The sequence below is a fragment of the Trachinotus anak genome, unplaced genomic scaffold, assembly GCF_046630095.1.
Source record: "Trachinotus anak isolate AG129_WGS33_773 ecotype Australia unplaced genomic scaffold, CSIRO_AGI_Tana_v1 ptg000007l, whole genome shotgun sequence".
Classification (NCBI taxonomy): domain Eukaryota; kingdom Metazoa; phylum Chordata; class Actinopteri; order Carangiformes; family Carangidae; genus Trachinotus; species Trachinotus anak.
In genome coordinates this window covers 8,164,652-8,188,794 of record NW_027273858.1, presented here as the reverse complement: position 1 = coordinate 8,188,794, position 24,143 = coordinate 8,164,652, and the positions used below count along the sequence as shown (strand labels likewise).

At 39.9% G+C, this 24,143-nt stretch overlaps 1 protein-coding gene across 6 annotated transcripts in view; it reads left to right on the top strand.

The window, feature by feature from the left end:
• Positions 1-24,143, top strand: part of ccser2a (coiled-coil serine-rich protein 2a) — a 54,733-nt gene that overhangs the window by 7,636 nt on the left and 22,954 nt on the right. For 4 of the 6 annotated variants that reach the window (XR_011691364.1, XM_071480231.1, XM_071480235.1 and 1 more), the window contains exons 2-6: positions 5,614-7,108; positions 7,193-7,416; positions 18,910-19,003; positions 22,026-22,134; positions 22,255-22,435. Coding sequence is in view for 5 of the 6 variants with exons in the window: in XM_071480231.1 (XP_071336332.1) it covers positions 5,653-7,108; positions 7,193-7,416; positions 18,910-19,003; positions 22,026-22,134; positions 22,255-22,435 (2,064 nt within the window). In the remaining variant the exon portion in view is untranslated. The remainder of the gene's footprint in view (positions 1-5,613; positions 7,109-7,192; positions 7,417-18,909; positions 19,004-22,025; positions 22,135-22,254; positions 22,436-24,143) is intronic. The other 2 variants (XM_071480233.1, XM_071480236.1) reach the window with 1 other exon arrangement.

The window sequence follows — 24,143 nt, the reverse complement described above, 5'->3', positions numbered from 1 at the left end:
CTCTTCAGGGAGAGAGCTATGGGCCACTACCTCCCTGTCCAGATGACTGGCCTAGTTATTACTCCACTGAGACACTGGACTCTGTCAATATATGTAAATGAGTCTGCAGTTTGGTTTAGATTCATTAGGAAGTGAAAAAGTAATTTCTGTATTTGATTGTCAGATTATACTTATTATGGCTTCATCCATCCCCATATTGGATACTTTGAATTAAATATTTTTCATTTTTTATAAATGGATCTGTATAGTGATATAGACTATCCACTGACATGAGCGAAACTGCTCTGATGTAGTGGTTATGTGGTTATGTCTGTTTGGGGTGGTCCATTGCCTTTAGTACAAATGTCTTGGTGTCTTAGAGAAGAGCCACATGGATGACACATAAGACTCTTCAGATGGGTCGAATAACTTTTGATCTTGAATTAATTGGCTCTGTATTGTGAAAAACAGATTTACTAAGAAAGAGACAAAGATTTCGAAAGAAAAAGGGAGGCACAGAGGAGTCTATGTTGCAGCTGTTTTCCTGTTTGTGCCAAGCGCAAACAAATGCCAGAAGAGATTTCATCTTTTCTCGCTCACTCTATCAACCCTCTTGTTCTTTCCTCCTTGTTTTCTCCCCACAGTATCTGCCCTTCCTCAGTTGTCTTCATTATGTACCTTAACCGCAATCCACACGGACTTGAATTGCTCAGACATAATCAATTCCAAAATCTTTATTCAAAAGAAAAAGTGCTTTGCTTGTTGCAGGCTGAAGCAAGTTTTTCTTTGTGTTTTTTAAATCTCTGCAGTTAGAGACACACATGATACACTGCTGCTGTGTTTAGGAAGCTGTTCTGTAAATGTAACCATAAACTGCCTACTCCGCTGCACAGGAAATGGTTAAGCTGAGCAAACCTACAACTGTGAACAAAACACAGTTAAAACCGCTCTGTTTCAGATTCTTCTAATGGCATATGACAGTGTCATTCTTCTAAATGACACAGACCCAAATAAAACATGGTTCAATCTATTTGTTGCTTTCAGCCGATTCAGCTTATAGTTGCTTTAGATAAAGCCACTTCAAAAAGTGCCTAACAATACTGACGCTATTTCAGGAAAAGGAAAGATTTTACAAACACACAAAGTCTCAGGAAATGTGTCTAAAACAACTTCAATGCAGCTTGTTTTTTTACAGACAACAAAAAATGTCTAGCAGAGTTGGTAAATCATTCAGATTCCAATCCATCTAGTCTCAGAATCAGTTTAGACTAGTCTACAGTATAATAGCTACAAATTTTCACAATTTCATACATTCATTTTTAATGACGCTGGGAAATCTCGGCCTTTTACTAAATACTGTGATTTTCTGAAATACTGGAGCATAAAAAATGACATTTGCTTATAAGGACACTTTATATGGAAATATAGAAATATATATGAATCCCAGGAAGTTAATATCCTCCTTGGCCTCCCTCTCACCAAATACATCTCTGGGCTTTTCACAGTCTGAATAAAGTCAAATAAAAATGCCCCCTCCTTGATCTTTCAGAACTGAAGGAAAAATAAAACAGGGAAGATGGATGTAGCCAGACTTACTGCTATGTTGAGAAATAGTGCTGTTGCCTTGTAATGATAGGGAACTATGAGCACTGGGAGATAGGGACAGACCGGCTGTGGAGAGAAACAGCAGGATGGGGGATTTACTGTGTGTAGTAGAGCACCTCCATTCATGCGTAGCCTCAATGACCCACTAGATCATAGCCCTCAGGCTGTCGCATCCTATCTGCATCCATCCTGTTACTCCTGAAGAATGCATCTCTGTAGTGTGTGTACATGTGTGGTCCAAAAGTGAAAACTTTGGCATAAGAATAATGAACAGCCTTACTCTTGCAGATCCAATTTTTCAGCCTTCCTGCATCTCTGCTAGGTGCTTTCTGTCTGGCTGTCCTCTGAGTTGGAAATGAAGCAAGGGCAAATAGCCTCCCTGGCAGAGATACAGGAAGCTCCCATTCCCTGTACTACAGAGAGAAAGAAAAGATGTCAGTGTCACTTTCCTGCTCATTTCCCACTCAAGGATTGCCACTGTGATGCTGAGTTGCAGGTCTAGCAGAAGATCTCTCTGTGGGAAAAGCATGCTGGGAGTCCTGTCTCTCTCATTCTATTTCTATTTAGCAATAACTGTCTGCCTCTGTGAGCATTTTTCTTCTCTTTTCTTTTTTTTCTCTTTTCCTTTTCACTCCCTCTACTGCTTATGGTTTTCTCTTTCATTGTTTTTTTTAGTCTCTCTTGATTGAGAGTTAATCCATAGAGAAACCATACACACACACTGAATAATAACAGATGTAAATCTTGGCTGTTAATCTGTTCCATATCACTGACAGAATCTAGAAAAGAGTGAAGTTTTATCTCAAAGTTGTTACTTGTTACCAATTCTCAGTGCAATAAAGTATTCAGACCAGGAAACTAAGTAAAACTTAATTATTTAAACGCCCTCCTTAGACGTCCATGTCAAACCAGGTTAAAATGAGACCAACAGCACTAAGTCTTGTAAGCTGGGTTTCTCCTGTCACGGCAGTGTACATTTTCTTTCCTGTAACATTAGGTTTTCATTATATAGAGGTATGATTATACCCTGACTTTATTTGGAAGTCACACTCTGTCTGAACTCTTTTCTTTACATTATTCATCCGTTCACACTATTGAGGTTTCATATGTTTCCTATGTTTTCTATGCAGTGCAGAGCCACAGTAGACACAGAAGGCCTGAAATAAACCTACACAGGGTTTATTGCAGTCCTTGCTGTTAGTAAAGCTCTGGGATATTTATTTACAGTGCTGTACTCAGGGGGGAGGGGCAGGCCTTCAGATATGAACGTTTGACAGATGGCCTGAACGGTTTACTGCCCTACCTCTGAATATGTGTCAGTCAGTTAGGATATTGTTTATTTGTGTTCCTCTTCAGCTGACCTGTGTCGTTGTACTAGTATTGGGAATAGGGCTGTGTATCTGTTTCTCAGTGCTACTGAGTAACAGAACCTCTCATTTACTATAATTTGGCAAAGAATGTCAGATTCTTTTTCTTATTTTCTAATTCTTTTAGAAAGATATTAACTGTTTCAGATAATCATTTTGTGAAATAGTGTTTATTTAAGGAAAGTACATGTATGGTGGTTAGGTTAAGAAGGATTATACACTGATCAGCAAATTCACACACTGCTGTGGCAAATGCATATTCCCCTGGCTCATCTCAATCCTGCTTAAATGCAGAGGAAGTCGTTTTCAGATGTAAATGTTAGGTGAATATTTTGAGATTCAGTGACACTTCTTTTGTTCACCAATCAGTCATTTGGATTCTTTACCTTCTTTTTTGTGATGTTACTCATTACTTTGTGAGCACCTCTTAAATGGGCCTTACATATTTCTCATATTATTTCCTGACAATAACATATCTGTGTGGACAGACATCTTCAGTGGCTGGGTGAGGATTGAGATGAGCCAGGGGAATATGCATTTGCCACAGCAGTGTGTGAATTTGCTGATCTGTAATAGCAGTGTGTCACTCTGGATATGAATGGAACTTGAGAGGTTCTGGGGCCGTTGATGGTAGCAAAAACCTCTAATCTAATTGCTACCCATTGAATACACACAGACACACACAAAGTTACCACCCCCTCCCTGAGGCAAAGAGGCTTTGGTTTCCCCGCTTGCACATGCTGACCTGATTTTGTGTGTGTGTAACTGTGTGTGTTTGTGTGTGTACCCATGTGTGTTTATGAAACAGATTAGGGTTGTGGCAATGCCAGACACTTCTGTGGAGAGTGGTGTGTGTGTCTCTTTGATTGTAGACACGTGTGGCTGTGCATGGGAATCTGGGGCAGTGTGGTACAGGGTGTTTTTTTTTTTTTTTTCAGAATAGGAGACCCACATTGTATCACAATACACCTCCCCCAACTCCAAAAGTTGAGTGGATTATTGCTCCAGTATATGCCTTTGTGTCTTTGTGCCAGATCCAATCAAATGGGTGTATCTACTTGATCTACCATTGAGCAACAATACAGCAGACATTTCTTAAAAGTTGATTAGTAGTTATGAATATTGATATTATTTGATGCAACAGTCAGTCAGTTTCTAGTAATTGCTTTTCTTCCTCATGCAGATGGGTTTACTTTCTGCTAGCCGCAGCCATCTGATATTTGCAACTTTTCATTTCATAATCCTCTGGCACCAGGCAGATGGATGTAACATGCAGGTGCAGCACAAACACATGTACACTTCCCACATGGCTGATTGGAATTGAATAAATCTAACAATGAGTGAAAGGAAACAGCCCTGTGTTCTTCCCTCCATTGGCATTACATGGTGTACATCCTCCATTCACTATTCACAGTGTGCTGGCCACCTTCCCAGCACTGGTTTCCCCTTGCCCCCCAGGCGTTGTCTCTCCGTTTGTCCATTCTTTTGTTGGCCAGGAGTCTTGGCGCCATATTATCCACTGCCAGCTACAGGTCATCTCATGTGAGAAAATATTAAAGCTCATTACTCTATTAACTTCTCATTTCGAATGACAATGTCCTGTTTGCTCCTTTAATTTGCCCTTTGATATTGGGAGATTATGTATATGTTATTCGTGTATTATCTGGTTTTAAACAGATCATAACAAAAACACAATTGGGTTTGCTGCACTAGATTTAGTTTTGCAGGTTTTTGCTGTCTGTTCTGTATAGAGTCAAAGTACTTACATCAGATTCAGCATGTGTGATAGAAATTTGTGGCTATTAAGTTGTGTACCAGTAGCGTAAAGATAGAGACTCATTTAGCCTTTGTTGTCTAATGGCTACATGAAAGCATCCGGACAGACTTGTTGTGACAAAGTCTCAAGTCACCCTCTAAGCCTGCCAGATTAATCCCTAATGCTCCTCACAGTCAGTGATCTTTGAAAAGGAGACAGACATGCAACCACCTTGGGCAGGTGGACAGGACTGACCTTGGTATTATTACTGTTTTATATTTCAGATAATCATAATATCAGTACATGTTCACATGTGTGTTGGTGCAGGTGTGTGTGCTTGTCTGTCTGACTGCATTTGCTAGCTTGTGTCTCTCAGTTACATTTGACTTTTGCTTTCACACAATCTTTAAAAGGTCTTTCCACATTAGTGTTGTTTGGTGTCATTGGCAGGAAACATCACTGAACTACAGTACATTAACCACACAAAGTAAGATAAAAGTATTTGTGCCATGTGGAAAAGGGTAAGATAACTTGCAATACAGTAGGACAGTATAACACAGTTTAAACAAACAGTAACAGTATTTAGTCAAGATGAAAATGATACATACAGTACAATAAACTTGTATAGAGTGATTGAGAAATTATGCCATTTGCTTTGTTTTCAAACATAAAGTGAAGGCTTGATCACTGTTCTGGACAGAGTTTGATGGGGGTAAGGCACAATATTGGTTTGAGTTTTATTTGACATTTCCAGCTTTAGGAATTATTATAAAAGCTACACAATGTGGCAGTTATTTTAAAGGACTGGATCAGCCTATAATGTTGCTTGGCAATGTCCTAAGTCAAATCATGTACACTGAAATCTAATCATCTCTTATTCTGTCTTTCTGTTTATCCTTTCCCCAGTTGTGTGTGCATGCCCCTCCATGCCTTTCTTGGCATCTAATGGAAGAAAAAGCACCGATTAGGTCCACCATGGTATCCAGACTGCCTAAATTCGGTGGACGCTCCTCGACTGGTGGCGCTAGCCCTGTGTCCAATGGTTCCACCCAGCCAACAACCACTACCCAGGATGGTAAGACCACTCCTCCAGGAACACGCCCAAATGGTGTGATTCATGCCTCTCCTTTTTCCCTGAAATGGAGGAGAGATGAGGGGATGACCCACTCCAGCCCCACCACTCCCACCACCCTTGGGGATGGAGGTGAAGACAAGGCTCAGACACAGCTTCCCTCATTGGCAAAGGAGGTGAAGAATGGGTCTCCAGGGACGCCCAAGATGCGGAGGTCAGGCACTTTGACGGTTGCTGTCTCTAGCCCCAAAGCCATCCCCAAGCAATCCTCAAAAATGAGTCCCAAAGTAGGGGCCAAGCTAGGCCAAAGCCCACTTAATGGAGGTCCTAAAATAGGCAATAATGGCTCAGGCATTCCTGCTCGAACAGGGTCAGATTCCCGCCTTGTTCGGCCAAGGTTAGGCTCCAGCTCTCCCAGGAGCGGCTCTCAAGACAGCCTGTCCCAGTCCAGCGACAGCCTGAAGACCTTGGCAGTAGACAACATGGTGCGTTCGAACAGCTTCACTCACTTCAAACAGATTCCCTCGCCCACAAGCCAACCCATGACACGGTCCTTCTCCTTTAACCGGGCTGTGGAGCTAGCCAAGCCTCTGGCCAATACTCAGCTACGGCCTCCTCGTAGTACTTTCCTCAAACCCCCTCAGCTAAGCAACGGAAGAGTGGGTTTAGGACTTGGAGGTCTGAATGGCAACTTTGGAGGTTCAGGAGGTCTAGGTGGAGGACTACAGTACAGCAGAACTCCTCCAGCTGCCTCCTCTCTGCCTACCCCTTCGATTCCTCAAGCCCCCACCACTCCCAGCGCTCTGAAGAAGCCTCTGCTCCCCAGTTGTGTGCTGACCAAGCCTCTGGGCAGTAGTGGGGGGTCTTTGGGCTATAGGCTGGCTCGATCCGGGCAGAGCAAGCAACAGAAGCCTCTTTTTCCAGGTAGGGTCAAGGGGGATATCAGACCTTCAGCTGCCCCTGAGTGTGGAGAGCTAATAGGGGCAGCAATAGACACTGAGCTGACAGGTGAGGCTGAAAAAGCAGACTCCCACAGTGACAGCGATGGAAGCTTTGCAGCTGGAGGAGGAAAAGGAGGAGGAAGTGGTGTGCTCAGGCAGAGCTCTGGCCAGGCAGCAGGTGAGACACTGGAGGACATGTCCTTATCTTCTGCCTCATCTCTAGACAGAGTCGACACCAGTGAAGAGTTTCTGGATGATTTTGACAGTGTTGGAGATGTGCTCAGTGATGGGGACATGCCTGACAATAGGAAGACTGGTAGCACTACCCAGACCTGCCTACACAACATTCTCAATGAGACCCTTGACTGGGACACTGTAGATCTGGCAGGTAAGTAAAGTGAATTGGAAAAGGATATTCAACTAAATTTATGTCACATTTCTGTCAGTTGTTCAGCCCTGAGTTTATATATAGCGTCTTCTGCAGGACATGAAGAAGAAAGCCCTATGCAGGACTCACAGGGAGCACTGGTGTTGTGTCCAGAGCGAGGTGATGCCCCTCAGGCTTCATCTGTGGAGCTGTCACCCTCCAACAGCTCCGGTGGAACTTACATGTGGGATGAGGAGGGTCTTGAGCCCATTGGGGGACCTGGGACTCATCCATTAGACAGTTATGATGATTCAGAGCTCAACAGCATGGTGAGTCCCATTTTCCAGCTTTTGACACAAATGTGTACAATGCCAAAAAAAGTAGCCTTTGTTGTTTGTAAGTCCTAAAATCTGGTCTTTCTGAAAACAGTTTTGACATTGATCCCACTTTTTGCACTTCTGTTCTTCTTGGGTTTCGGGGAAAAGAAAACTAGAGAAAAAAAGAAAAATTCTTAAATTCACTGGTATTGAGAAGAGGACAGAATTAAAAAAAATATACTGATATACTGATATAAACTAAATATGATACTAGCTTACTCAATTAGAGGTGTGACAATCTTTTTTTAAGACAATAAGCTTTAACAATGACAGATATTCTATTGATTGACTCATTGATAGTAGATCACTTCATGACTTCAACTCTAATATGTTTTGATGTATAGTTTCTCAATTCTGTCCAAACTGATAGGGGAGTAAGCACTCTTGTTGTAGCCTTTGCCAGCAAGCCCTCCTGCCCTCCACTCCTCCTCCTTTATACCAACTCGCAGATTGAACTGTGGCATGTTTCAGAAAAGGAAAGGGGTGGAGAGAAGCCAAAATCCTTCAGTTAGGCTAAAAACTTCAGAGAACATTTAAAGCTGTTGCAGATTTAACTGATTGAAAGTTGGCAAAGAATGGGCTTGTGTGACTGTGAAGTGGGTGCATTTCTAAGTACAGTAGATTTTAAAGAGAGAGAGAGGGTAGGGAGAAGTGTAAAGGTTGTGAGGCTGAGGATTTAAACTTTTTTAGAGTTGATACATCCACGGTTGACATGCTGTGTACAGTAACACTGTCAATGTGTAGCTGCCAATCAAAAAGACTTGGTATGTTGCTATAAACACACTGTAATGCATTTTGAAATAAAGAAAGAGAACATTCAATAATCAAGCATTACTCAGCACAGGTCTGTACATCATTATTTTTTATGTCATGGAGTTAAATTCCCCTTAATACAGGGCTGACCTTACTCATCTAATACATTTTGAGGCCATTACCAAGCACATATGCTTTATTTCAAGGCCTTTGGATAGTCTCCTGGTTACAACTTGAGGCATGACATACTGTACTTACCTTGGTCCATTAATCAGTTTCACTTTTAAATAATCCCTCCTTGCTTGCATAATTTGAGATTAATTGAGCAGAACAAATGCTAAGAGGGAAAACAAAATTGTAGAGTTTTCTGCCAGCTCTCACCACCAGACTGGTGCCAACGTCTGTCTCTCTTCCTGAGAGAGAGGAATGCTGACCTGGCCACCAACTGTGTGTTAATAGCATCGCTGGCCTTGCCTCGGTTCTCTGTATTCCTGTACCATGGCACCTGATCTCAGGAATGCAATAATGATCTTAAAACAAGCTGGATTAGAAATTATGTAATAAACTTTGTGTGTTTACTACTCCCACCATGTGATGTGCCATGTGATGTGAACTAAAAATGTTAGGTAGGTAGGAACTCTATAGGAACTCTAAAATCAATAAGAAAAGGAGGATAGAGCAGTGTGTTTGTGTGTGTGTGTGTGTGTGTGTGTGTGTGTGTGCGCGTGTGTGTGTGTGTGTGTGTGTGTGTGTGTGTGCGCGTGTGTGTGCGTGCTGTGCGCATGTTCTATTTGTAAGTGTTCACTTGTTCACTGCTGCTGTCAGAACACCACACGTGCTTTAGCCTTGTGTATCTGATTAAGAGTCATTCAGCATGTCTTAAGGAGTGCGTGTGTGTGTACATGTCTATGTAGTAGATTAGTTGAACTGTCATCACGTGGGAGACTTGTTTGTCTTTTGAAAAGACAAGGTTGACATTCTATAGCAGCAGACTGGAGACAATGACTCCAAAGACTACAGCTTGTGTATTTCACCATCTTGTGGTCCCCTTAAATCTAAATACTGTATTGTACATGTATACAATATTTTCCATAAAAATGCTGTTAAATGTTTATTGAATAACATAATTATAGACCAGCCAAATACTGATTATGAAATTTTAATTGGTCCGAGAGGAAGTGTATTCTATTGATTGGGTAATACGGGATCAGAAAGAGATCAGTAGTTAAAAATGCTGTTCAAATGAATTGCCTACAGTTCTACAGTAGTTTACTATTATTATTGTACATGATTACACCATATAAAGTCAAAATTGAATTCAGTTCAGTTAAAAAAGCCACAGGGCTCCTAGTTGGTGTTAAACTGCAGGATGTGTTTCCCTGTGAATGTGACTGGAGCCTGAATGGATGTTTGCTGCTTCTGTGTAACCTTTCTATGAAACATGTGAAAACATCTACTCATGGACTCATGTTGAATGGCTGCCAGTTATCTTTAAAATTGGCCTTGCCACTACTCTCAGCATTGCTCAACTCTGTCTGAACACATGCAGTGTGCGCAATCACATCTCTTAGTGAGGTACAAATCTGTGGTCAGAGAAGAAGAGAATAGTACTACTCCTTACTGTGAGAAAGGGGAAGGGCTGAAGGAGGAGATGGAGGGGGAAAAAGGTAGAATGTAAAGGGTAGAACGAGAGAGAGAGAGAGAGAGAGAGAGAGAGAGCTGATGTATGAAGATCAGCTCTATGGGGAATCTGCCTTTGAGATATTTAACTGAGCTGTTTGATTAGAGGAAATAGGCCCACTTACTGTAATTGGATGCATTGTGCTCATCCCACCCCTTCCTTTCTTCCTTTCCATCTGCTTGCCTCTTTCTCTCTCACCCATTCTTCCCATGTTCACACAGTCAATAGTTCCTCCTAATGAGGTGAAGAAAACCATGAACATAATCCTGTCACAAAGCACTGTCTGTGTCCAAAATGATTAGTGATTTATTCTGCATAATCTATGTGGTCTGTAAAGCCAAAGGCACAATGTTTGTTAGTACTTGAATGAAGTGCCCTTCACTGCAGGAGTTTGCTTCTGTCTTGGTCTTGTATCAGAGAGTAAAGCACTCTGCTCTGAACTGGATGCTGGAGAAAAGGAAATGCAGGGTAATTAGACCCATTCTTAATGACATTAAAAAAGTCAAAGTGTGGCTCTTAAAAAGGAAAAAAAAAAACTCTCCTCTTTAGGAAGAAAGCAACTGGTGTTCATAGCATATATGTAAACAAAACCCACAACTGTTGTTTATTGCTGTTATGAGAGAGTGGATAAAGTATCCAGCTCCCAGCAGATTCACATTGCTACACTGCAGTGGCATGTTCAGTCCACTTGGGGGCACTGTGCATCCTTAAGACAAGACAATGTACGTGTGCTTGCGAGGGCTCTTGGTTTGTGTGTGCCAGTATATTTCTGGCTATATATGGCTCTATCTGCATTCATATGCCTCTGTGCAAAATCAAGGAGTGGGCCACCTGAGCTCATAATAACATTCCCATGATGCACCATGCAGCGCGGTACAGTACCAGCTTTGCACAATTGGCATTGTGAAATGGAGGGGCACTTCTCACAGTGACTATTAATGTTTCCCCAGCCTCCCCAGCAATTCATCACGCAGTGCAACAGCATCAGTAGATGTGAGCACGATTTATGTTTAAATGGTTTAGGTATTGTGGAGTACTTGAGATTATTTATTTCATTTTGTCAGGCAACTCATAGGCAATCATAAATGCACAGGATAATGATAAGAGTTCACATAGCAGGAGTTCTATTTGTATGGGGGTGTACACAATGATAGCAATACCTGTTCAATTTAATTAATATAATACATTTTATTATTAAAAAAAAATATGTTTAACCCTTTTTCTTTGTTGAAACTGTGTCATGCTGTGGCTATGGTTTTTGTTGTGTCATTGGATTATATTATACTGTTAAATGGTGCTAATATTCTGTCACCCCTCTGTATTTGCCCCTCAATATCGTTACACATATCTGGTACACCTTATATGTTATAAAATTGATTACATGACAGACTATGGCTTCATAAATAGCCATTAACAACAACATCAACTCTACCACAGGCACTATTAACATTCTTGAATATACTATGTATTGCAGGGCTATTATGTTGCAATCCATTAATTATCATCACATCTTATTGTCTTCCAGGTTTCATCTTCGCATGAACTCAAATGTTGTGGTCACATTTAAAAGAATAAGGAACTTTGAGAATTAGTTTGGCCAAACTAAATTTGATACTGTAGTTAGTTTTGGGGTTGGAGCTGTTTCCTTACAAACTGAATTTCTGAGGATTTCATTAACTATGTGTTTTGGAGTTTCTCTCCTTAGAAGAAATACATTTCCCTGAAAAATTACAGCCTAACATCCTTCCTCACAGCATGCACCCTTGAATGCAGAATGTTTACCTTTTCCATTTTATAATTCTGTAAGTTCTTATGCCTCCTTCTCTTCTCTTCCTGTTTTCCATCCAAACTCCTGGTGGTTCTGTAATCCTGAGTTTTCTCCCTTCCGCTGCCTCTTCCCCCTGATCTATTTATTTTGCCTCTAATTTTAGGCTTTTGCGGAGCCAGGTTGAGGCAGGTCAGTTCATTAGTGTTTGAATGAGTGAGATGCTTAAGCCTTTTGTCAGATGAGTGCTCAGCCATTTATGGAAAATGCTGCCAGTGAGCCGGCTATGCTGTTGCATTAATGAGGCTTATAGCTCACCTGCTTTTGCTTGTCTTGATGTTGAATTGACAGGAGCAGCCCTTTATGGTAAACAATGGTTTTGTGTGTACCTCTGTTGGTGCTTTCTTTAAAGGCCATCACACGAGCACAAGACACAAGTTTTTGTTTGTAACGACAGTGGTCTGAGTCATCCCCCAAATTACAGCCTGTACTTCTATCAGCATCAGTCATGACTCGATTTAGTTTCCAACCACAGTCGTGACCTGTTATTTTACTACAGATCATTACCACGCTGCTTTTTATAGGCACACAGCTTTTTCCAAGCACTTTGTCTCTCAACTGGCTCTCACATATTAAATATCTTAAACGAGCTGCTCATTAAAGGTGGTAACATATCAGATGTTGGCAAGAAAAAAACAAATCAACTTTTACTGACTGAAGATTGGGTTGCTTATGAGTAATGAGTTTATAGACCCCAGATTTTACTGGCAGCACCATGATTGGACAGAATACTGTCCTTAATAAAGATTGAATGCATCTGTCTAAACTCAAAAGTTTTAGAGCAAAATTAAATTAAAGCATTATGATTTGAATTCTGAGCATAGTCTCAAAATACAGTTTCTCCCTAAGACTGAATTTACCCCCAAAAAATCACATTCTAGGTCAAGTCCTAGACTGAGCTGCTTATTGAGTAAAAAAAGGGTTAGAAAAAAAGTTTTTACTAGTTTGTCCAAGGAGACATATTTTATTTTGAACTATGTCAAAAAACTTTTCAAGGCAAGTTTCTGATGCATAATTTGTGCGCTTGTGCATGCATTATAGCCTGATAGTCATTGTTTCAGTTCAGATTCAGTGAGTTATAATACAGAGCCAACACAGTAGAAAATGTGCTACTGTCCAAATAATAAGGACTTCACTGTAAATTACATTTTTAAGCAAAGGTTTGTATTCAGTTATGTATGATAACATTAGTATTAGTGATACAGAAAGCCGTCAGAAGATTTTTATTTATAAAATATAAAACTTTTATATTTTTATTTTATAGTATAGATTCATGTATTGCTTAAGAGGTAAGTCACAGCACTGACATCTGAATCACTTTCACATGTGACATTTGTTGACTCTCTCTCCCTTATGTCCAGTCCAACTCGTGGTAGTGTGATCTACATTTCATGTGCTTCATCATATATTAAATTGTGGTGATGTACTTCAGTATCCCATCTTTTGTAGATAGTTGGTCTGTTTTTTGTTTTCTGATGATCTCTAGCAGTACCAGTTCTGTCCGTTTTGCTAGGGCTTTTGGGAAAGGAAAACCAACTCACCTGTATAGGCAGAATAGATAGTTCAGTATACAGCAAGATACAATGTACACATGGAATGAAAAAGAAAGTTTGATAGGAGAAACACAGAGGTCCACTGCCATCATCACTCATTAAACAATTAATGAAACAATCGCTCATCGCACCTCCTCCATACTGCCTGTGTTTCTTTCTCCGAATGTTTGCCTGTGCATAGCATAAGTCAACAGAAACAAGCTGTTTGTGGAACGGACATTGCCATGTGTAGCAATGCTCTGTGTCCCTGTCAAATGAGGAGGAGAACATATTTTAACAGTTTAACATTTATGTATAACAATAATATAATCTAAAACAAGCACTTGATGCAAGTATGGCTTTCTACTTGATTTCTACTTTAAATGCTACGACTAGGACTTTCAGTCACCTCAACTCAGGAGATGAGTTTTTTTTTAAGAGAGTTATATTTAGAGAGAGGGAGAGAGAGAGAGAGAGAGAGCGCTTTTATTGTGAAAACATCTGCAAGTGGTGAATTTCATTATCCATAAGTGAACTTTGAGAAATACCAGAAAAATGCAAATGATAGGAAATAATCAATAATTCATAGAAGTTTTTCTGTTATTAAGAGAAGGCATATACACATTTCATAAATGGTTAATAACACACTATAATGGCGTCTAAGTGTTTATTAATGTATTTGTCTACAACTATAACTCCTGTGGGAACCTATCAGTGGAGGCTGGCGTATAAACAGATAATGGATGACTATATAGGTAAATACAGTTGTAATTATATAAAATAGATCTTCATGAAGAAGTTATAATTGTTGATTATTAAACCATGTAACAAATGCTTACACAATGCTTGTTAATACTAAACAGAGTGTGACTCGTGAGTCTTAAAGTGTTACCACCAATTAAAATAAATGCTGTAGAAAGACACAGTTTGAAAAATTTGCCATGAGAGCCATTACACAGTAGTGCAGGTAACTGGTCTGTATTAGTGTCAAGTTTTCAGAACTTTGTAGTATTTGAATAGCAGCTTTTATTTGACAGTTCGCAGTATACCATTTTACTATTATCTAAATTGAGCCCTCCCTGACTCTGTGCTGACAGGGTGCCTATTTAAGCCAAGGTTGAAAGAATCAATATTAAAAAGGAAAACTTCTCTTGTAATTAAGTTTTTTGGGGTATTCTTTCTTTTTAAGCCCACAATTTGGTGTCATTCTCTGGATGTTTGGGCTCTCACGATACATATATCTAATTACACCCAATTATCCCTGTAAAAGCCAATAAGACCAATAAAGCTTTTACAGTGTAATAGATTAAGATTATCCCACATTTTTCATCTTTTAAAATGGTTCTATTCAGTAAGACAGGCACTGAAAATAGACTTTTGTTGAAAAACTGCCTTAGATCAAGAGCTGCAAATGAATCAGGTAAATGGATTACAGTGACATGCAGAAATGAATGGGGTAAAAGGGCATACCCTCCATCAAAACCACTGGCAAGTCCCAAGATATAGAGTGTAAAGAATTATACTGTTAAGTAGGGGTGTTAATGTCACACTAGAGATACAAAATCTATCATCTATACACTCACATACGCACACAGCCACAGCAGCTGAGCCATCATCCCTAAACCCAGCCCATTTCAATATAAAGGCGCTGCGTTAGTTATTCTGTATTATTTGAGTAATTGGCTGGTATTATTTTGGAAAGTATTTGACCTTCACAAAACTAATGATCCTGGAAAAAGATGTGTTTCATGCTGCTTTCTCTCCCCTTCTCTGAGAGATGAGAGATGTCTGAGAGGAACAAGTACAGTCAGTCTAAAAACTTCTCCCTGGCACTTATTGATTTTACACTCCTATCTAAAGCTGATGTTTGTGGGTTTTTTGAAGTGGTTTGATTGAACCCAAGATGCGTTGCCTACTTTGCCTTTTTGCCTGATTATGTGCCATGGTGCTAATTTACATTCAAGCTACAAAAACCCAAAGTCTACCAGAGATCCCAAAAAGATACTCTTGAAGAAAGCAATGGGTAGAATTTAGGTTTCTGTAATAAGCTTGTAACAAGTCTGTTGTGCAGATGCTCAGGTCACTCGGGGGTAAACTGTCAAAGTTAGAGAATTTCAGCCTCAAAACTTTCCCTGTGATTTTGAAGTTTTAATCAGTGTTTGATCCAGCCGTGTTTGTTTGAGGATTCAGCTGATGTTGCGGCGGGGCAGAGAGTGTGCCATGAAACAGAGTATGTTGGAAGACCTTCCAGTTCAAATCTGAATGTGTCTCATGCCGCAGGGTCTGGATTGATGGAGCACCTCTGGGTGTCTAAGATGCATCAAAAATATGCGTACCATGTGTCAAATTTATATTGCTGCAAGTCAAAATCATTATTTCTTCAGTAAGAACAAGTGGAACAGCTACAATTTAACAGGCTCAAAGCTGCTTTTCGGATGCATTTTAATAATAGTTCATAACAGCTGTCGATCTCATTTTCTAATTCAAGCGTTCACAATTCATGCAGTTCTTGAAATTCATTAATAAACAAAATAGTTTTATAATAACTCTCATACTCAACTCAGTAATAATAACAATACGATACAATAGTTTTGTAGTAGAATTGTTTTTCTCTCTCCCTCACAAACTAAAACCCATTATAGCAGGTATTGGTTCAACAGCTTCCTCAGCAACACTTACACAGAGGAAAATATTGCATAGATGCACAAGAAACACTGAATATTCCTACCTATTGTTGTTATGTAATTAACCTCAGCTCATCTCCTTTGTGATATGCTCTTATAAATGACTACTTTAGAATGTGTGAAGAGATGTGCATGTATACTTCATCTGTATACGAACACACACACACACACACACACACACACACACACACACACACACACACACAGACACACACACACATACACACAACAACAAACTCACTAACTCACCCCTCCAAAGAGAGATGATCCAGATTGTTCTAAGCTGTTGTGTCCTGCCAGTGTGAAATGTAATTTCCTCTGGAGCTAGACACTGTAACAAAGACAGTCAATGAAAAAAGGAATGGCAGGGGCAGAGAGTAAGTTGTGATGCTGAAATAAAGAAAAAAATACATCTAACACTGAGTGGTTCAGTGCTACTTCTATGGCATCGATACAGTATAAGGTGCAGTGCAGTACTGTAACTATGTAGGGCGGCTGTTCAGGTTGTCAAACAGGAAGGCCAAAACCAAAGTGCACTTGAGCAAGACACTGAATCACATACTCCTGAGGTGTGCACAGTATGTGGGGAATAAATGCAAGTAGCTGGGGATGTAGTGAGAACAATGTAACATAAAAGAAGGTGTGTCTCACAATACAATACTATGACAATACATTCCCACGATAACAATAGTATCATATTACTTGGGATTCTGTGGTATGTTGTGAACAACCTTTTATCATACACTGCTCTATCCGAGTCTGTGACTGGAGAAAAACTCACCACACTACATTTATTTACTGCTTTTGTTTCAAGCTTTGCACAACTTTATAGACAGTTGTGATGAAATGATGTGCAATAACGCACAGAGGCTGTTTGCTGTTTGTGACAGAAAGGGTACAATTTTATTTGAACCACTGCAGCTCTTGACACTGGCTGGACAACTGCTCATGCTTTATGGCTGTGAGTTTGAAGACGTCAAAACTCCAGCAACACTTGAAGTAAACAGAAGAACTTTATTAGACCGACACATTTCGGCTGGTGGCCTTCATTAGGTCACAAGAAACATTTAAATAGGATAAGTATGAGACAGAAAAAATATAAAACAGCTGATCATATGTGAACACATACATATCTGCCTATGGGGCTTTTTCAAAGATGGGTTGGACCTACAGTCATGGGGCTTCAGACCAATTGTTGTCACAGGCTGGTGGGGAATTTACAATAGATGACATGGGTCCCACCATGTTTAGTTCATAGCCTGGAGAGTTTGACCTATAAATTCTTTTAGAGTTGGCTTTTCTTTTACACACTCCAGTGTGTGACTTTGTACTAGCTGTGAGTTTTGTCAAACACCTCACAGTGCGTCATCAGTACTGTGGCCAAATGAGTGAGTGTTACACTGACGGTGGACTTACAACTGCTGCTGTTGTCGTGTCGCTGTTGTACTGTTGAGGTGTGTACTGGTTAACTATATAATGATATATTACTTTATCTTATATTTGTTTGACCCCTACTATTAAAATGGTTATATTCAGAGAGTTAGGGGTTAGGGTTAAGGGTTAGGATAGCGTTAAAATAGTTGTATTCACAGGGTGGGAGGTTAGAGACAAGAGGGCGGAGGAGGAAATGGAGACAGGAATCTAAAGACAAAGGAAGAAAACAGATGAGACAGGTTGATTTCTTCACGGGCTCTTCAAGCAACAGAGATTCCTCCCACATCCTGGTTGAGAGTATCTGAAATACAGCAGAAGTATGTTTTGTTTATTCTGTTTCCTTCATTATTCCTTCTTCATTAAGTCTGAAACACAGAGTGCCAGTCAGTTATCATGCAGCACATGAGATTTTCAATAATGAGAAATTATATGCCTACTTCTTCTCGTCAAAGCCCTGTCAATTTGGTTTCATGAAGCACAAAATTGCCTTGAAAAATAAAGCTTTGAACTATTGATTCATTCCTTTGCTTTTGGGTAGGCTTTGAATTATTCTGTAGATGGCAGTGCAGCAGTCAGACTAGCTGCATATTCTGAGGCTGTTATGAGAAGTGTTTTTGTTGGCTTTTCAAAGCATTCTGCATTATCATTCATAATTGAATGATTTTTTTTCCACACACTTGCTTTGTTATCCGTGGCTTGATGTATAGAATAAAAGTGTCTTCCTCCTGTTGTGCTGTTAGTGTGAGAGAATTGTGTGAAACACAATCATTAAGAAGTCACTGATTGTGCTTATTAAATTGTAATGGTTAATGACAAAACAATAATGATCAGGGAATGACAACAAATTATTAATAACATAGCAAAGTAACATACAAATGTCATACCTCAATTAAAGGTAGTATTCACTGAATGATTAGATTACATTACAGTGTATAGTCATTCCTGCCTTTGTATCCTATTCTTGTACATTTATGCAGCTACTGAAATGCACAGTAAAGAATGAACAGCTATACAGCTATATATCACAGTATAAGTTAAACCTTGTGTGCTAAAATTTATATTTCTATGCCTATTTTTTTATGTCTCCTAATATATGCTGGCGCGTAGCAGCAAAAAGCTGCTGTGGTGCTGTGAAAAGACATTGCTGCCAGACCAAGGACAGAAGGATCCTGACAAGATTTACAAGGGGCATGTGAACATCCATTTCTGGCTAATTAGAGGTGCTGGAATTAGGTTTATGTACCATCCACACAATTTCAAAATGATGTGTCACACAAAAATATGCCTGCGAGGCTTTATTAACCGCACGCAGGGACTGCATCTGTATATTTCTGCATTGTGTGTGTTTTTGTTTGTGAATCTATGTATACGGCCCCTGATGTCGAGATATTTCTCTCCTAGCAAAGGAGAGAACATTTTTATGCAGATACAAAATAATACAATGACTGTAACGCACTGTTAATGAGCCTACACTGTGCCTATGACGTTATCCAATGCAATGAAGTGAGCGTTAGCTGTGATTTTTGTGGTTCTCAGGATATCCTGAACAACCTGGACCCTCGGGGAACTGGAGAGTTGGATGATGATGACCTCATGCTAGACGTGGACCTCCCAGAGGATGGCTTGCATGGTCAGCACATACACACACAGCCACATACATAGACACAAAATACTAAATGTTATTGCAGCCATCCTGCACAGGATTTAAATGTGTGAGGTTATTCTATGGCCATGAAACATGCTTCAGTTTCATTGGCTGGAAGTTGTCCATGATTTTTGTATAAGCGAACACCTCCAGCAAAACTGCTCTGATCATAATTGTAAATTAATACATTGCCAATTCTATTTTCAGTGGTATCATTCTATGGCACATAAAGGCTTGAATAACTTGAATCCTACCTTGCCTTTGGTGAAGATTTGCCTCTGCAACATCCATTAAAAGATTTTATTTTATTATTTTAAGGACACCTTATTGTCTGTTATTTGCTGATACTCTCTTAGTATCTGGTTGCTGAATAGTTATTAAATAATGAACTCCACTACTGCCACACAACTGACTTTGAATGGCAGCATTTCACCATACACACACACACACACACACACACACACACACACACACACACACACACACACACACACACACACACACACGCACACACACACATATATATACAGGCTTACATTTGATTGCCTTAGCAGTATGGTGTTAGCATGATTACTTTAATAGCTGAAAGTTCACATATTACATCACCACTCACATCTTGATGTCATATCTATTGAAGTCATTTTCTCTGTCGCCCTTTTTCACTTTGTAAATGTAATCATGTACCAATCAATCTCATTAAAATGGAGTAACGTGGCTTCTTTGTAGATGTTAAAGGTAATCAGGTCACATTATTACCGCAGGATAATGGTGTTGATAACGCTATTACGGATTAATCAGTGATAGTGTCTATCACATACCGTATATTAGAGGAGGAGGGGAGAGGAAAAGAAGGTTTGAGGAATATTGACCTTACCTGTCAGGAAACATAAAGCATTCTAGGATGTGAATTTTTCCTTGTGAGACCTGAAGCCAGTACCTTTCATGGGTAATGTGTTTAATGCACTAGTTTAATGTGGTATGACAGGCTTGACATGTACAAACAAGACTCCCTTCAGCACCACAACATACATTGTACAGAGGGTGCATTTGTTAATCATACATGTGCACTTGCAAGCTTACGGATGGCCACAAGCGCACGCACCCATACACATACAGCATACACACAGAAGCCAGTTTATTTGAGAGTAATGTAGCAATAACGCAACAGCCCTGCAGTAAATTCTACCTTTATGAAAGTCATAATGTTCAGCTTTTGCTGAAACTGTGTTGGAGTTGTGTTGATTCAACTTTATGGCCATGCTGTTGAACTGTATCCTCTTACACCAAGAGGTGTTTCTAATATTTAGTCTACCTTCACTGATATAAACGACACGCTCCAAAATGACTATAAAGTTGAATCAACGCCTCGCTAGAACAGCCTCAACAAAAACTGTGCAATACAACCTTCGTGTGGGAAGGATTTGTTGCAGGCCTGTTCTATTACACTGCATTCATTTTAGCATGGTGTACCTAATAAACTTGTAACTGGGTAGAGGAAGCTTTATACCCCTGGTATCATTCTTAAATTTGTAAACAGTGATCTCCTTGTTTTCGAGAGAAGGAGACAGAGAGTGAGAGAGAGGGAGAGGAATGTTCACTCCAGAGGAATGTGAATTGAAGTGTCATCCCTTCCTACTCCTTTTTGGGAAGTGACCATATTTATAGCTCTCTCTGTCATGGTTAGAGCTAGTGTCACGAGAAAGAGAGACGGACTGAAGAGTCCAGTTAGACCCAGCCCACAAGGCAGGCCCTGAGACGTGGGATATGGAAGGGTGTTTCCTCCCTCCTAAAGACACCCTGACTCTGCCACAAAACAGGAAGAGGGGAAGGGGAGAAGAGGAGTAAAAAAGAGGAGGGTAGAAAGGGGCCCTGTGTAGTATTTTCATCCAGCTGTCCTTGACAGGAGAGAGGCCCCAGCTTTTCTTCCTTGCCTGCCTCAGCTGGTGACTTCCTAGCTTTGGACGTAAACCAGTCACCTCAGCTGCTTTCTCACCGCAGTCCTCTCTCCCCAGCTCCAGTTCCTAGGGAGTTCCCAGAAAAACAAGGCTGTCAACAAACACAGATCCAGGCAGTCTGGGAGCCTGAGACTTTCTCTCCCTGGCCCTTTAACTGCTCACCAGCTGACTGGACAAGAAGTCATTTCTTTCCACTCGCCGTCTGAGTTTCTCTGTCTTTATGGATATTTCTTTTCCAGTTGGAATATATTTCCATTGTATTACTTTTTAGAGGACTTTTTCTGAGCTGAAAAAGAAGTCGTTTCCTGGAATGTAACAGTTTAGTATGAAACAGGCCGTCTGCTCCTGTGCTATGAGGTGGCACACAGGGTAAAGTATTTTAAACACCACTGCTGAATTCCTTGAATTGGGTCTTTCAATCTGCCATTTCTTCTTTATCCGACTTTTTCTTTCTCTCTTTTTCTTGCTTTCTCTCTGTCCAGAGACTGGCTGGTATATAGAAAGTCAAGGGCCCTTTTGATTTCCTGGGGGTCATGCTCTGTTAGTTGTCAATTTTGTTGCAGTCATGGTTCATTTCACAGCTATATGCTATTGAGTATTGCCAAATACTGTGTCCTTTTACCTTCTTGAAAATGAAATGGCCTGTCACTGTCTGTGTGACTGTGTGTTTGCATTTGATGGTGGAGATAGCTCAGAGAAATAGAGAGTGAGATGGATCAGATCATGATTTATATGCAGAAATTCTAGAATAGAGCATTTGAAATATACACAGCAGAATATTTATCACCACAAGGTATAAAAAATTGACTCATAGTTGTGCATTTGTGTGTGTGTGTATCTTGGAGCAGTAGTGAAAGAGGGCTGCTGAAACAGAGAGAAAAACAAATTCCAGCCTTTGCATGATACAACTAATCTCCAACCATGAAAATATTCTAGTTTCACTTCAACAAAGCTGCTTTAGATGCTTTACTGCAATTTGAAGTCACCACCAACACTGGATTTTAAAATTTCTTTTACTCTGGCTTAAAAGTTTTCTAAATTTTTCTATTTAGACATTGACAGGATGTCACACATTGAGCGCTCGGAGAGAGCCGGTCGGCAGGGGCAGCGGCGTAAACAGCACCGCTGGAGTGGACCAGATCACTTCCACAATGATAACAGGTTGGTTAGACTAGAGAGATTACAAAATGTTGCCATGAAATAAGTAAAAAGTAGAGATGAAAAAAGTAAAAACACTGTAAATGCAGTATCATTCTGTTTGTCTGTCTGTCTTTTTTTCAGGGCCCATGTCTTTCACCACTATGATGGACTCAAGTCTTCTAGGATCTCCTCGCAGCCCACCCCCTCTGAAGGCAGGCAGCATGGCTACATGGCGATGCTGGATGATCTCACCCTCGAACACATGACTCAAGATTGTAGCTCGCTCAAGAAACAGCTGCTCAGGCTCAAAACATTACTACAGGTTCGACCCACATCTGCAAAAAGATATGAATGAACACAAACAGACATGCACATACAGTACTTTAGGACAGCAACACATGCTGTACATATTGTGGGTAGATACATGCACTCAAACACATGTTTGTGTGAGGATACATCCCTCAGTGACAGAAAATGTTTGTTTTTTCATCCTTCTACTGCTATTGCATCACCCTTTGAATTTGTCACACACACACAATTACATGCAGATCATGCCACCAATCCAAGCTTTTATTTTGGCAGTATAATTAGACCACATAGTTTGAATAATCTTCTAAAGGATGCATCACAGTTCTGAGGCGTTCAGCATGAGTGACATTATAAATATTTTCTGACAAAACTGAACTAAGCTTGTTTTAATTCTTAATAAGGTCCCACTTTAAGCATTTAAAAATTTAAATGTTTAATTATATTAGTTCACTAAATTCTCCCATTCCACAGTGTTTGTACACTCTACATAGATACTATATGTAAACAAAGAAGATGTTAAGACAGATGTTTATAGGTAAAGCGATAGGGAAGTCTGTGTAGTGGTTTTAATGTACTGTACCAGTCTGACACCAGTTTTTGGATTAGATGCTCTGGGCCTTCTTCTCCTTGTGTGTACAGTATTCAGAAATTTGTACTTGCATGTTTGCACAATTTAACTGTGCTTGTGTGAAACTGACCACTTAATAGATCCATCTCTGTCAGTTGGAGAAATCAACAGGGAGCAGGGAAAGAGAAGAGAGAAATGAAAGATGTCAGCCTTAGAAGTGTTCACTTAAATAAAAGATGAACGCACAAAACCCACACTCCTTAAATTCACACAACCCCATTTAGGGGATCGCAGAGATGCACAGAAGCACTTCACACTACACCCTCTGTAGAGAGAAATTATCTTGAATGACTTGACTCAATTTACCCTCTACAGCATAAAAGTGATATTTGCGTTTGCATTTAAATCAAATGTCTCCTTCATCGATGTTCACTGCACTCAGTGCAATTAGTCAAACGCTTTGGCTGTATATCCTGAAGAGGGAAAATATTTTTGTTGGCCCATTAGTAACCCTGTTCTTAATTGTTAGTTTTTTAATTTTATTTTGATGTGGAACTCAAGACAGTGACTGTAAAATGAGCCTCCAGCTTCACTGAATCCTAATTGATCTTTGCTTTATTGTGAGAACAGTCAGACATGAAGCACAACTGTTTTGTGCTAGCTGCTCCTGGACTAGTCTGTGTGACCTGAATGAGCAGGTGGAAAGGAGTGACTGAGAGAATATTTAACAATAACACTTTCTTCCTAAAAATGACAATTTAATTAATTTTATAATAGATATGTAAAGAAAAGAAAAATAAATAAATAAAGCTTCTCAAACTCGCGGATTCACTTTCGTATCTACATTTCATGTAATTTAAACCTGACTTTTGGCCAGATAAAATATACAATTTCAGGACATGACCTGGTGTAACCATGGTATTTTCATCATTGCTTCATACTTAATGAAACTTTAATTGGGAATGTAATTAAAGAATGTAACTGGAGTGTTGCTTTAAACGTTCAAGATGAAATCTCGACCTGCTTTGAGAAAAGAAAAAGCACACATGCAGCACTTACTTAAGTAGCCTTTGAAGTGAGGACATTTTCTGTACTAGATCAAATAAATGTATTGACTGTTCAGAAATTTCCTCAGCAGCTCTGCCGCAGGTAT